The sequence below is a fragment of the Theropithecus gelada genome, chromosome 5, assembly GCF_003255815.1.
Source record: "Theropithecus gelada isolate Dixy chromosome 5, Tgel_1.0, whole genome shotgun sequence".
Lineage (NCBI taxonomy): Eukaryota > Metazoa > Chordata > Mammalia > Primates > Cercopithecidae > Theropithecus > Theropithecus gelada.
Window position 1 is genome coordinate 19,367,268 of NC_037672.1, and position 16,294 is coordinate 19,383,561.

At 34.3% G+C, this 16,294-nt stretch overlaps 1 protein-coding gene across 4 annotated transcripts in view; it reads left to right on the plus strand.

Annotated features, from left to right (window-relative positions):
- Positions 1-16,294, plus strand: part of SLIT2 (slit guidance ligand 2) — a 370,015-nt gene that overhangs the window by 232,028 nt on the left and 121,693 nt on the right. For 2 of the 4 annotated variants that reach the window (XM_025385835.1, XM_025385833.1), the window contains exons 7-10: positions 4,698-4,769; positions 7,335-7,498; positions 9,292-9,303; positions 10,251-10,389. In XM_025385835.1, coding sequence (XP_025241620.1) covers positions 4,698-4,769; positions 7,335-7,498; positions 9,292-9,303; positions 10,251-10,389 — 387 coding nt within the window. The remainder of the gene's footprint in view (positions 1-4,697; positions 4,770-7,334; positions 7,499-9,291; positions 9,304-10,250; positions 10,390-16,294) is intronic. The other 2 variants (XM_025385834.1, XM_025385836.1) reach the window with 1 other exon arrangement.

Genomic DNA, 16,294 nt, shown 5'->3' on the forward strand with positions numbered 1-16,294 from the left:
CCACAAATTAAAATATTTTTCTCTGCTTTATTTCATCCTTGACAAATTTAGTCAGAGATCTAAAATTGAATTAAATGTGAGTGTGTTTTTAGTCAATTTGTTAAAAGTTATCGAGAAATCATAAAATCCTTCCTCTTCCCAACAAAAAATGGATTCATTACTTTATAAATCTAGTTTCAGGAATGGAATATAATTCTGAAAATAAATTAATCTTTCAGCTAGAATAGCTTATTTTATCAGTATTTTTATACGGTTTTAGTTTTAATTTCAAGAAAATAGAATTTCCAGCTGTGTAATGTAATGAGTTATTAATTATTTTAAAAGATATGTATGTATGAATGAATTGATTGGGATAAAATGTGAAATATAAAAATATAGACTACTCTCTAACTACAGGAGAGGCCACCTTTGTTTCTATTGATAATGGTCTAAGTTTCTATCGGAAAAATATTCAAAGTGCTTATCATATACATTTTAGCTTTAAGACCACTATTTAAATTGTTTACCAGAACCATTTTTAATATACAAAGCTCACTGATGGTATCTCAGAGTCAGAATAATTAGAATGATTTCATAGTAGTGGTCTCATGGCAAAACCATAGTCAGTGTCACTAAAATTCATAGATGAAGAGACTACCACAAGAGTTAATCAGACAGAGCTGATCAAGTGAAAAATGTATTATTAAACCAATGTTCCTAACTAGAAATATGAATGATACCAATCATTTTATGCAAAGTTTACTGACTATCTTGGATGAATTGAATCCCGTAAACTACCTTGTTATTAAGTTTTCAAAAAACTTAAATTATTTTTAAATATGTAGTTATTCAGTGTATTTATTCAATATATGTATATATACACATAAATGTATTGAATACCTACTGTGTATATTTTATAAGGTAGAATGAACACTGTGCTAGGCACTGAAATCTTTTACCCACAAATACAATAACTACATTTGCTTATTTTCTATAAACTAATATCGTTGTCATCAGAGGCAGTACGTTTATGAAAACACAGTCATCTCATACATTTTGATTGTCATGATTAATCAAAATATCTAAAAAATGACTTTAGCAAAAATGAGGAAACACACCAAAGGGTGACGTTTTATGGTGCATGGAATTAAAATAGAAATCCAAAATCTTGGAAACTCTTTTGAGGACCTTAATATATACATCTTAAAGAAGTATATATTGGTCAGAGTTTGTTTGTTGAAGAAATAATAAAAATTAGCATATGATAGAAGACAATGTAAATTTAAAAGATTGAAATATTTTATATTAAAATTTTATAAAGTTGAGCAGACATTACTTTAAATTTTTTTTTTCAATCCTTATACTTTAAACAACCCCTAGAAAAATCAGTTGATAAATGAGCCAAAATTGGACCACTGAAAAGACAAGAATTTATGAAGCCCACATCGATTATGAAATACAACAAAAGTTTACCTATTATAAATGTTTGGTCAAAAGCTTAAGAGAGTTTGCATTAAGAAGAGTTCTAGAAAGATGATTTGTCTGTTTTCCTTATTTTTACCATTTGTGACTCTTTAGGATGTACTGGCTTATGTGGAAATAATGAAGGAACATTAACGTACACATTGCCTTAAATTTCAGATTCCAAGGGTTTTAGATTTTTTAAAATTTTAATTCTTTGAACCATTTATGAATGTATGGCTATACTGAAGCTAGATGGGAGAAAATGAGGTAATCGCCCTCAGTCATTGATGAAAGTGTATTAAATTAGGATATATATGAGTGTACAAAGAGTGAATAGAGTCCAAGAAGTCAAGTGAAAATCTAAGGTAGATGAAAGCAAGGAAGCAGTTTAACACTTGCACATTCATGGAGAACTGGTTTATTGTCAGATTCTGATTTGTAGGATTTAGAGGTAACTGCTTATTTTCTTAATATTTAGATACCGTCTCAAAAATAACATTGGAAACTAAATCTTGATCAATATTTTCCCTTTCTTTGGACACTGGACTCAGAAATGATATATATCCCTTCAATTGCTGCTTTTACATGTTTGTTTTTCTTTTTCACAGAATGGACATAATTTAATTTAATTTAATCATAGTGATTCATATCCACTAAATACCAAACTATCTGCCAAGCGATATGCATGGTGGTAAGGGAGTAAGATGACTAAATCAAGATATAAGTGTGAGAGGTGCTCCATGATTATACAGGCTAATATTTATACATCAAGATGTCTTTTGTATTAGAATATTTACTCATTACAAAGAAAATCTTGAAGTTGAAGACAGAAATAGACTTACACATGGGAGAAAATATTCACAACTAAATAAGTACAATATATAAGTTTCCATTATTTCAGAATAGAAGTTGACCATAGCGGTAACATATACAGGTAATCATACTTAACACTTATATTTATTATTAATTTTAAAAATAATTTTGTTGGTTCTGCATATTTTTCAGTCATTGGGTATCAGTATCAGTACTTCTTTCCAGCATCAGTACTGAATAAAATACTAAGATAATGTCTTCCTTTAGTTGCATTATGTGAACTAACATTCTGAGAAAAGATTTCAAATTGATAACTGAAGTCTTTGGCATTCAATGAAAATTTTCCTTTGCACGGAGATAGAAGAAACTATAGTTCAAAATTAATGCATGTCTTCTCCGTGTGAAGTACTTAAAACAATTTATTCCCAAAGTCATATTTCAGAATACTGTACACTATAAAGATTTTAGCCATATTAATTCAGTATAAATTTTGAAGATGGGAAAAGGGATCATCTGAAAGCAAATCCCATTGAGAAGTTTAACCTTTGCATTCAAACATCAGGATATATTTTAATGGCATTTGAAAAAGACATCTCATTTCACCTGCACATAGGAAAATGCTAAAAGCTTTTAGATAAACTGAGCCAACAAATCCAGTGCTCTGTAGGTCCCCCATAAAGTGGTTTAGTTTTTGTGACTTAATTCAAATCACTTAGAATAGTTCTTATATAATTCAATATATTGCAAAACAAGGTAGTAAAGAGGGTCCATGCATGATGTAGGTCTGTAGCTGACATGCCATGTTTTACTGAAAAGTTTTTGTCATTCCCTTAACTTCTGAATGCACCATTGATAACCAGAGCCACCAACTGGCCCAAAGTGGCCTCAAAAATATTTTTTGTGTAGCTCAAACATAAGTAGTCTACAGACTGTTCGAAATATTTTAATTAGTTGCCACTATTTAAACATTAGAAAGATCTAAAACTTTTTATTTCTAATTTCCCTTGGAAAATCTGATTGTTTGACATCCCTCCCTTACAGCAGGTCAATAGTCCATTGGAGCTGGACATTATCTGCCACAAGAGAGACTATCATTGCTAGCTTACCATATTCTTCACCATCCCCAACTGTCTGCTTTCTTCCATCTTTCTTGCCCATCATGTATATTTTTGCACGTGGCCTGCTTCTCTCATTTCTGTTCTCTGCTCAGGCCCTACAGTGAACTTGCAACCTCTCATTCAAACCCTTGTCCAATATCAACTTCATCCACCAGGACCATTGATGCTTTCTCCTGCCTCCTTCAGAGGAACTTGCCTTCTTTAGTCACCACCTCAATGTGTACCTTCAGTCTCTCCCAGTCTTAGAATTGCTTTCCATGTCCACACTTTACTTGTATACCCCTGGGATAACTTCTACCACTTTCTTATCACAACCAGATTTTTCTGAAGGGTGAAGAAAGCTCATGTCTTAGCCTAACTAGTTTTTGTAATTTGTCCAATTCATCTCCCCAGCTGGACTGTATGCTATTTTAGGACAGGATTTATGTCTGATTTATTTTTATAATACTCCATGTTACCATAAAATAATAGCCATTCAGGAAATATTTGATGAATGAATGAGTAGTAGTAGAAGTAGAAATAATCAATAATAATAATAATAATAAAACTAATAATGTTGCATTGTGGGAAAAGTAAGGATGATATTTATTTTCACCATAACTCTCTTCACCACACATATTCCTGGATCTGCTACCTCAAGAAACCATGATTGCTGCCACACAGCAATAAACAAAGGCCAATATATGCTACTGCAACTAAAAACCATTAGAATGGATTAATCTTTTAACACGGTGCTACAGCAAGTTACTTCATCCCCACATGATACAAGTACCAGATATAGATATAGCTCTCTCCACTCAAATTACAGCAGTGGCTGATGTCTGCGGTAAATAATAGTTATCAGGACTCTGTTCCAAGGCCTGACAAGAATGATTCTGTATTGTTGCTATGAGAATTCAGTAAGAGAATATTAATTCAAATACGCTTATTGACTCATGGACACTAATTACACATAATGCCACTCTACGGAAATGTAATTGGGCATATTTGCCAACTGTAACTATCCCGTGTTTATTTCTTAACCAATATCATAAATAGACATGCATGCACAAGGTACATAAAGTAGAATGTGAATAGTCAAACATGCTATGAATGAGGCCATAAATTTGTAGTAAATGTTGAATAAAACAAAATGTACAGTAACATGTTAAATTATGAAAATTATTTATCAACTTGTCTATAGAGTAGTGTATTCTCTGTGTCATCTCTACCAGGTAGCTGTCTTGCATAAGCATAGTACAAGACATTTTCTCTATGTTAGTATATAAAATGATCAATCAATTTTGTATCTAAAAATTCTAACTTTTCTTTTTAATTCTACAGCACTCTCAACAATAACAACATTACTAGACTTTCTGTGGCAAGTTTCAACCATATGCCTAAACTTAGGACTTTGTAAGTAGTCACAATATATGTAAAGGTCATATTAATCAATTAAAGCTTCCCCTTAAATAACATATTCAGTAAGCAAAGGATGGGACCACTAGCTTACAAGGTAGACAAGGAAAACCCAACTTGGGAAAAGACTAGATATGATATTTGTGGGAATGAGCTATTATTCTGGAAACTGGAAAGATTTCTTTTAAATGATATGCATTATGGGAACTTTGGAGTTAAAAAAAAAAAAACATTTACTTTGAGCTATTGTGGAGGTCACATTTCATTAAGAAATGGAAGACTCCTTGATTGGCTGTCAGAAATGATAAATGGGAAATCTTTATGATTTTATTGCTGTACTGCAAGCAGACCTAATAAAGCTAAACTGGTTCTCCAACATTCCTTATAACGTGAAATTATAGCATCACCCTCTAGTGCTTCTATAATTAAGGTTGTGTCAGCACTTATATTTAAAAGTATCTTTTTTGGGGTTACAGATGGACATTAAGATATTTTTGGTCTAATAAAGTATTGACTATAGCTATTTCTTTTCTCTTGAAGAAAAAGTAATCCTTAAAGCCCAGAGTAGGCTTTAAAATCCTTAAAGCCCAGGGTGGACTTTAAATTATAGAATTTCAGAGGTAAATCTCATTTGAACTGAATTTCAGAATCACCTTGACCTAAAAAAAGTATATTACATATAACATGTAGGACATGATTGGAAACAAAACCAAAGCATCAGACTTCTTGGGAAAAAAAAGGGTTTTTAAGTTGGGTAAATATATTTTGATTAGATTTTCAAAATATTTCTCATTTTCTGATAGCTTGTAACTGGAAAACATTAATTTTCTTTTTGTAATAAAAATTTTGAATTACCAGCTTTTTAATGAACTAGGCAATACCAATTTTAATGTCATTTTTTTCTTACTGAAATCTAACTCTGTGTGTAATAACACATCATTATAATTTCCTTGGAATATTATTTAGCAAAATAAAGGAATTCTACAAGTATACAGACATAGCTAAATTCTGTATTCTTGGGGCTATCAGAATGAGACTAATCTGACTGAATTAACAGCCCAATTCACTCAAAACTATAATTTCCCATTAACTTCAGGCATTTTTTTTAAAAAAGAAATTGATCAAGCTTTCAGTCTTTGCAAAAACAAAGCCAACGAAATTGTAAAAACATTCATCTGAATTTTTTTGACAGTGTCCCTTATTTTCTTGTAGAAATTCATGAGTCTGTCTTACTAATCAGGTTTTTCCATTTTTACATTCTTTTCTCGTTTCAAGTTTGTGCACACATAATTAGAATTTTTGTAATGTGCTTGGTTTAGATGGAAATATTTAGAGTACAAGGATATGGAATGTGCGCCTCTGTGGCTTCCAAAGGACAGAACTTCAACTTCCAAGCAAACCGAGCCAGAGGACACCCATCTTTCCCAAAATGTAGCTTTTTGTTCTGTGGTACGCCTTCTAGTTTCGAAGCAAAGAATTGTGTTCCTTATCTACAAGCTCAAGGAGAATGCAAAGCAGTCACTTAACTTTAAATTCCTTTGCTTTGGTTGGGTCATTATTCTACAGTATCATTGCTACTTAAAAATTCCATTTTTATGGTCTAATTATCTTTCTGGACTGAGTTCCATGTTTTAATATCCATTACTGTTATTGGGTTAGAATTGAACACATCAGCTTAAAAGGACTAAAATGGTATTACTGTGTCATAGATGGTTCTGGGAATAGTGCTTTGATTTATAGCTTTGGATGTCCTTTTCTTTAGTTTGAGAAAACAGAAAAGCCAGTTTGAAGTCATTTACCTAATTTAGTGGATACATTTGTCTGATATTTTATTAATGGAGAAGTGCAATTTGCCACTTGGAAGCAATCCATGATCTTGTGTGGATCCTGCCAACACAGAGCCACTCACTTAATTCCTTCACTCCCAGCCATTTGTGCCTTTTAATTTCAGTCGCTGCTCTTTGAGGATAGGTCTCCAGGAGCCAAAGGAGCTAATCCCTTTTCTGTGATTAAACAACAAAAGAAGGAAATCAGAATAAGGATGTGAAAAAAGTGTTTTATATTGAATTATTATTCTGTCTTGTTCAGCAAAAAATGCAAGTGACCTGCTGAAAAGGTTTTACAAGTGGTTTCTATAGAGACTCATAATGGCAGGACTTATTGATATTTCAAACTGGGAGCCACAACTTTTACTAACTTGCCCCTCGCCCAGTCTCCCCACTCTCCCACCCCATCCCTATTGGCTCTCGGGATGTTGGAACTGTGGAGCAATTTGCATTGGACTTATTTTTTTCTCTTTCCTCTTTTAAATGAACATAAGTGAAATATGTTCATTTAAAACATAATTTTATGGACATATTCAAGCTTCTATAAATTGCTCAGTTCAGACTAAATGAAGAGAGACTTGATTCTGTGATTGTACATTAGTTTAATTTTTAGGAAAAATAATTATATTGGAATCTGCTTAGCTTTACTTCTATGTTAAGAAATAAAGGTATATATTATTAATGAAATGACAACTTTCTGTTTTCTTGCTTTACACTTCTTTTTTTTCTCATTTAGTCGACTCCATTCAAACAACCTGTATTGTGACTGCCACCTGGCCTGGCTCTCCGACTGGCTTCGCCAAAGGCCCCGGGTTGGTCTGTACACTCAGTGTATGGGCCCCTCCCACCTGAGAGGTCATAATGTAGCTGAGGTTCAAAAACGAGAATTTGTCTGCAGTGGTAAGGGAGAAAGAAGAATGATGTTATTGTGTTTATTGTATCACATTACATAACAGAATGTGAGGGCTGCATGCCTCAAAGGTTTCAGTGTTGTTCACTAATGTGCAATTGTGCACTAATCACTCTACAGAGATCCTCTTTTCCAGTGAAAATATGTTCTGAGACCTTACTATATCGGTTGGCAAGTACTGGTTACTTGTATCTAGATGATGCTAAAACACTTTTCAGTTTCCACTCCAGGGGAAATATGGAAAATCGCTAAATGATGGCTCTACTTGTGATTTTTTATTTTCCTATTACATGATGATTTATAGCTACTTTTATGTCAACAATTGAAAACAAAAATGATTAGCTAATCCTAGATCCCTGCTAAGAAATTCAAAGAGCAATTCAGCCATAGTTGCAAAGTAACAAAATACTTTCCATGCATACATGTATACTAATGGTTCAGTTTTACTTAAAACAAATATTAAATGACCAGCTTTAATAAAAACAATCTGAAATCAAAAATAAGACATAGGATCAGGCACCATGGCCCACGCGTGTAAGCCCAGCATTTTGGGAGGCAGAGGCGGGCGGATCACCAGAGGTCAGGAGTTCCAAGCCAGCCTGGCCAACATGGCAAAACCCCGTTCTTACTAAAATTATAAAAATCAGCTGGGCGTGGTGGTGCATGCCTGTAATCCCAGATACTTGGAAGGCTGTATCTCCCAGATACAGGAGAATCACTTGAATCTGGGAGGTGGAGATTGTGGTTAGCTGAGATCACACCAGGGCACTCCAGCATGGGTGATAACAGAGAAACTCCATCTCAAAAGAAACTCCATCTTTTTTTTTTTTTAAATAGGCCCGGCATGGTGGCTCACACCTGTAATCCCAGCACTTTGGGAGGCCGAGGCGGGCGGATCACGAGGTCAGGAGATTGAGACCATCCTGGCTAACACGGTGAAACCCGGTCTCTACTAAAAGTACAAAAAATTAGCCGGGCGTGGTGGCGGGTGCCTGTAGTCCCAGCTACTCGGGAGGCTGAGGCAGGAGAATGGCGTGAACCCGGGAGGCGGAGCTTGCAGTGAGCCGAGATCACAGCACTGCACTCCAGCCTGGGCGACAGAGCGAGACTCTGCCTCAAAAAATAAATAAAATAAATAAATAAATAAGTAAGACATAGGCTGTGTCTAATATCAATCAATAGCTAATTGATTACTGAGTTTTTTAATATGCTTAAGCACCAACCTAAGTATTTCACATATATTTACCTCCCTTCACCTCCCTCATAACAACTGTATGAGAAATGTAATATCTCTATATTTGGAGATTCAAATGCTGTGAAAAAGAATAACCTTGCCGAAGTTTATATAGTTGAGTCCAAGGATCTCAACGGAGGTGGTCTGATTACATACACACACACGTGCGTGCGCACACACACACACAGTGATACATAGTATCTTGTTTATATATAGATAGGGTTGGTTCTGCTTCAGCTTCAGAAGTATCTGTTCAAAATACAACAAAACAAAATTTTAAGAAACGTATAATGCGTCATAAGTAGTTCACAGATTTTTAAAGGTGGGGTAGGGAGACATGACTAGTACTTGATGCTTTTAAATGGTTATATTTTAGACCCTGTATGTATTTTTTCACATGTTTTATAACCTAAGCAAAATTTTTGTGTACGATCATGGAATGTTCTCAATATGTCTGATTGCTTTTTAAAAAAATTAAATAATGAAATGACTAACAGTTCGTTACTAACCACTTTTTTCTCTCTTCACTTTTTCCTTTCTGTTTTCTAGATGAGGAAGAAGGCAAGTTCACATTCCTTTTTTAGACTGAGGATATTTTTGTAGTTTGAGAGCTTGTTTAGAGGGATAGGATTAGCAGCTGGCTTGCAGCCTCTTCCTGGCACATCACCACCGCTAGGGCCCTTTCCCGGCAGGTTGGAAAGGGCAGTCCCCAGCTGTCTTCCAGAAACTATGCATTTCCAGATGCTTGTTTAGTACAACTGTGCTGATACTCTGTTGCTCACCATTCAACCATTAATGTCTCATTTAAAAATTGTTCCAAATATTGAGTGATAAAAGTGCATACAGAAAGGGAGCTACTTAAACTAAAATTTTAAATTACTCCAAGCCCCCAAGAGAATCATTTTTTATTAACAATAAAATTACTTTATACAAATTATTATTATAATTTCAGAGAAATTGACAATTTTGAACCTATCAAGACATCACATTCTGGATTATCTAATTTTTCTCCACATTTATTGGCATATGATTATTTAATTTGAGCAACAATTATCTTCTGATGGAAGTATTACTGTTTTGTTTTATTTTTAAAAGAAACCACAAAGTACATAAAGCCACATGAATTTGATAAAGATCAAGCTCTATTTAAGCTTATTAGGAATGAATATAAATTAGTCTGAAGTTGCTGGGGTTTTGGAAATTAGAATAGTTTTGAATGTAATTCTGACTTGAAACTGAATTTAGCTTTTCTCACAATAGTTTTAAAAATTAGCAGTATTATGATCAGTTGTTAGAATCTCATTTACTTCCTCTCATTTGCTTTATTGATCTGAATATATAAATGCATGCCTCCTAAAATATATTTTAGAAATATAGGACCATCTTATGATCACGTATTTAAAGAGATTTATTTATGTGAAATGCTTTGTTACTTGAGCTAAGTTTGTATGTTTCACAATTATGATATTCAGGAGGAAAAATATAATTTCTGTTTATTTCTTTTTTAGGTCACCAGTCATTTATGGCTCCTTCTTGTAGCGTTTTGCACTGCCCTGCCGCCTGTACCTGTAGCAACAATATCGTAGACTGTCGTGGGAAAGGTCTCACTGAGATCCCCACAAATCTTCCAGAGACCATCACAGAAATGTATGTGCCTGAAATTCTTTCTTATCTCTCCACCTTCCCAGTGAACCAAACTTTGATTTTCTTTGGGAAATTCTGGGTTTATCAAAGGCACATCTGATCAATTGGCTTAGACAAATGTTCCCTTCAGAAGTGTATTGATTCTTACTCTGATTGTTTAAAAACATACCATGATAAAGTGGCTATGATGTTTTTTCTTCCACTGATAGAACTAAAAGGAATACATTTTTAGGAAAAACAAGACAAACAGAATTATTTATACCTGGTTCCACCCTTTGGGCCTGTATATCTGTGGTTGTCTGTTTCTCAGTTTGGAGCAGTAGGAGTATAAAAAGGGACCAAGCTGGGGTTAGTAAACCGCAGGAACAGTAGGTGATGCTCTGCCTCCTTGAGAGCTCATGTTTTAAAAGGCAGTTTCACTGTTTTGTTTGAATTGATAGTTCAATGCAAAGTGTAGAAAGGATAATATTACAAAGTCAAATGTAAAGATTTTTTATATAGTGCATGTTTTAGCCTATTTGAAGCAGTGTGTACCTCCATTAAAAGTTAAATTCTTATGACAAAGTATTGCACACATATTTTATATGCAGTTGGTGAATGCATTTCTATGTCCTCACCAAATATAAGTCATGTGGATCAAACAAGATCACATAAGATGTAAATTGGAATGCTTTTACGATCTTAAAAAGTAAGCACTAGGGAAAATCATTACCTCAATATTCACTAAGAAAATCCCTCTTAACCACCCAGCCCATTATATTATTATTTTATAGGCCAATTCTAAATTGTAACTGAGTAAATTGTCTTGGATTTTTTTGGTTGAAATGATAGGAACAGCTTCTTAGAATAGACCCACATAGTATGTGAAAAAGTTGTTTTTAAAGTGCTCATTTTAACCAATTTATTATGATAATAAAGTAACTTCTCTAATGTACCTTATATGAGAATAATCTTAGTTCACAGGACCCACTGCCATTAGTTTAAAGTATCTACCATGTGTTTAATAGTGTTCTTAGAGCTTTGCAGTATAAGACATGAACCTCTGCAGGAATTCTAGATTATGGGGAGATTTGACACTGAATAACCTATACACATAATAATATCATTCTCATCAAAATTTTAATTGATAGAACATTACTTTACCTCTAGAAGACATCTGTAAGTATTTTTGGGCTGAACCTTGAAAGAAGAATAAGTTATAACTTGGGAAGAGATAGAAGACATTCCTGAAAAAGAAACATTGGCAGCAAAGAACAGAGGTGGCAGTGAGCATTGTTTGAAAGATTGTAGTTGAACCTAATTAGAATAACAGGATAATGTTGAGGCATCATGAAAAATAATGCCCTAAAAAATACATCTCCATCTAATTTTAAAACTACAGATTACTGAAGACCTTGACACTTGGTCAGAAGATATTAGATGTGATAAAGAGCAGAATGGCATACTAAATTTTCTCATAAGGGAACTATATAGTCATCTGTGAAGGTACAGACATTTATTAAGTAACCATTTACTACCTAAAGGCACCATGAATTTTCCAGAGATTGCCCATCAAGTTATTAGCAAATGTGACATTCAAATTGAAAACTATTAAATGAGGTACACAGTGAAAAACATAATAAGAGATGAACACATCAAGTGCAAGGTCTTACAAAGGGCATGAAGTTGAGGGCAAGGTACAATGGTTAGCCAGAGTCAGAAAGTTTTAGTTGGAACCCCAGGTTTACCTATCATTTACTATTTGTGAGACCATGGACAAGTTCTTATCCTCTGAGACTCTATATCCCATTTAAAACTAAGAGTGGTTGTCAGTTTGATGTGAAATAATTAACACACATAGAGCTATGTGTGCTTAGCATATAGTAATCATTCCATAAATGATAACTCAAGCATAGAAGTCTTTGTGTAGAAATAACACTGAGCTAGACCTTGAAAGATAGGTAGTGAATGAAACTACAGAGATGAGGACAAGGCTTTCAGAATTAATACAATATGATAAGCTAGGCAGTAGGAATGAAAGTACAAGATGTGATCAAATAGGAATTCAGCTTGCCTGATATTTGATATGTGAGATAGTACCAGGAAATAAATTGTAAATATGCATTGGAGTCAGTTCATGAATGGTCATGTGGATATAAGGATCTTGGATTTTATTTGGAATGCATTTGAACATAGGAGTTTTAATCTGAATTTTCTAGAATAATTGGTCTGATGGCTGTGTGCCAGTGATTTGACAAAAGGAGAGAATGCAAGGCAGGAGGCCTCTTCAGAGGCTATTTCTTTGGTCAGGTGGAGATGTCAGAAGAGTAGGAGCTGGTCAGTAATAGTAGGAATGGTGATGTGGAAACAGCTATGATAGCAAATGTAGGAGCAGAATTCACGGGATTTGGCATTTGATGAGATAAAGGAGTAATGAAGAAAAATAAACCAGACTCTGCCAGAGTTTCAAGTATGAGTGATGGGGAGGTTGTGGTTATATTGTTGTATATAAGAAAGTGAGAAGCAGGACCAAAACTGGAAAGGAAGATGACAGTGAACTCAATTTGTGAAATACTTAAGGACCAGTGACACATTTAGAAGTACTAAAATAATACAGACTATAATAATTTTGGAGCAAGCAAGACAAGGACTTAAGGCAAAAATTTTGGAGTAATTAACATAATAGAAAACAGTCAATATTTGAAACCATCAACTGGCTAATGAAAAGGAGAGTAAGAGAGGAGAAGCTCAAGAACCTAAATAAAAACTGCAGAGGGCTCTAATAGGTAAGGGGGGAAGAGACTTCTAGGAAAAATGATCTCCAGAGGCAAATACTGCTGCCAGTTAACCAAGCTGGGGTCTGAGAGAAGGTCTTGGAATTTGACCTGCATATTGCTCTTAGAAGGTTCCATTTTGATAGAATGGTAGGTCAATAAGCCACCTTTCAGAGTGTTAAGAAAAGAAGTATTGATTAATATTCGAGAGAGTATATAAACTGCAGTTTGAAGAGTTTGGCTGAGAAAGGATTTTTTGAAAAAGACAATTGTTGCTCTGTAATGGACAAACTTGAATTAATTCTAAGATGCAGAAACCTGTCATCATTAGAAAGTCTGAAAGAAAGAATGAGTTTAGAGAGAAACGAGAGTGTGAGAGTTGTATAAGATATATGTGGGAGCAAGATCAACCTGGACACAGGAGCGAATTGGTCAAATCCAGATCATAGGGAAGAGGAACAGAAAGCTGTTATAGGTTGCTAAAAGGAGAAGAGTAAGATGGAGACATAACATATTCATATAGCAATATGAAACACTTAAAATGGTTTTCTTAGGTAGTCTATTTTATTTCTTATCATAGTGATTTTCTTCTACTTTGTATGCTCTATAGATTTTGTATAATGGTGGGATTTAGTTGCATTAAAGTTGTAGTAAAAAATATGTCCCATGAACTTTGCCTATATTGAGAAGGTGGTATATCAGGTAAAGCTACAATAAATTAAATTTATGAGGAGAGATGAAAACATGTGAAACTGCCGGTGAATTTTACTTCCATGATTATTACATTATCAGCTTTATCAGTAGAGCATCTGCTAATAAATAATATTGATCCTCAACTCAACAAGATAATTCCATTTTCATTCATTATAGTAGCATAACTTACTAGCTTAGTAATTTATTTCTTTTATTACTCTTCCATTTTTTACAAGAACAAAGAACATCACTAAGATTATTAAATGTGGAAATATCTTTACAGATGGCAGGTTTTTATTCTGTGATGAACTGAAAATTATAAACTCTCCCCATTTTATTCAAATATGTTTTAATATCTGAATTTTACCATAAATTGTCAGTGGAGTTTCTTTATTGCAAGTTATGAGATATTTCATTCAATAATTTTGACTTGATTACCTACTGTGTGATATGTCGTTATTCTTACAACTGTCTCATAATATAATTCTAACAAAAAAAAGTATGTATGTGCCATATATGAGTGATCAACTGCCTATAAATCTAAGTAGAAAATAATGACTCATTTTTTCTGCTTTCTGTTTCCAACTACAAATTCATACTTCTGCTATTTGCTAACACAATCATTTGTTAAGCAATAGAAGGAAAATATTCCTTTAAAATCGAATTGGAATAATTTGGAGAAGGAATATAGAAAGAGACTGACATTTATTGAATACCTGCAATGTCAGATTGCAGTTGGATCGCAATGTTGGCTTATGCACATTTGATCTTCTCATTGACCTGTGATGGGGATATTTATGAAATTAAATAAAATGGTAAAACTAATGCAGAAACACAGATCAGATAAAGGCTGGTGGTTTTCTCCAACAGGCCTCATTATACTCATCATTTTACCACAATGCAGGCGCTCCCTTCTTGCTTATAGGTTAGAATCTGCTTTTGACTGTACCTAATTATCATGTTTTGTAATTATATACTATTGTGTGTTTATTTTAAAATATCTATCTCTTCTACTAAAGTAAACGTTCTATGAAGGCAGGAACCAGTTCTGTTCTTATCACTACTGAATACCCAGTGAAAAATCTAGTACCTTGGCACACAGTGGGCACTTGACAAGTATTTATTGGGTAAATGAATAATTTAAAAATTAAACATTTGGAACAGATTTGTCTCTGAAAAGATGAAGCTGTGTTAACCAAGTTTAATAAATACAACCAGAGGAACAGCCTATTATTTCCCTGTAGACAAACTGGTACTTTTTAAGCATAAAATCAGCAAGAGAAAAAATAAATGAATAGAATTTTTCATAACATGGGCTAAAATGGGTCTAGAATACTAAAAATTCATTAAATTTCCCTGTTCTGCATACTTACTTGGATTTCCATGCTTTAAATATTTCTGAGATTTTTTTTTCTATTCACGGCTGACCAACTCAGCATTTAATAGGTACCCTATTATGGAGCTATATTAATTTAATCATCTTACAGATGTGTTAGACATCTTTCTCTACAGTCATATTCCCTCTCTAATGAAGCCTGTAGACATTTAACTCAAATCTTTCAAAGACTGAGAACTTTGTTGTTTAAAAAAAAAAAAAAAACAGAGGCTCAAAAAACTTAGAAATTTTGTAAAACACCATCAATTGTGAAGTGGCTAAAATGGCTTCAATCATACATCTGCTCGACTCTCAAGCCCATGGTCCCTCCTCGATCAAGCTATAAGAGGTAGGCATAGCTGGGTCTTGTTGGAATATCATAAAAGGAGAAATTTTCAAAATCATGAAGAGAGAATGACTGATACTCCGATAAAAAGGACAAGAGAAATTTTAAGAAACTTACCTATGAAGAGAACGTAGAATGAACAGAGAGAAAGACAAGGCATTAAGATACAGGATTGTTTGCAAAACTGACAGCTGTTTTATATTACTTTATATCTGTAACTATTACAATGTCATCTTTCCTATTCTCTGTTAAATGTTCTCTTATTTCCCTGAATCTTCTCCGCACAGCACTTATCACGGTTTAACTTGTTATTTGAATAATGTAAAACTCTCCTATTACCCTGCAAACTGGGTAAGGGCAGACCATGTCTTTCCCTCACCATTTCTGCCCCAATACTTAGCATACCGTGGGTGGGGAAGACAGTGTTGGGAGCCCGGGAAGAAGATCTTGGACACATAATCTGGAGAGCTTCCAGGCCCCCACTCTTCATAGTAAAAATTAAAAAGAAAAAAAAGACTGGGCGCGGTCACACCTGTAATCTCAGCACTTTGAGAGGCTAAGGCGGGCAGATCACGAAGTCAGGAGATCAACACCATCCTGGCCAACATGGTGAAACCCCATCTCTACTAAAAATAAAAAAATTAGCCAGGCGTGGTAGTGCGTGCCTGTAGTCCCAGCTACTCGCGAAGCAGAGGCAGGAGAATCGCCTGAACCCGGGAGGCAAAGCTTGCAGTGAGCCAA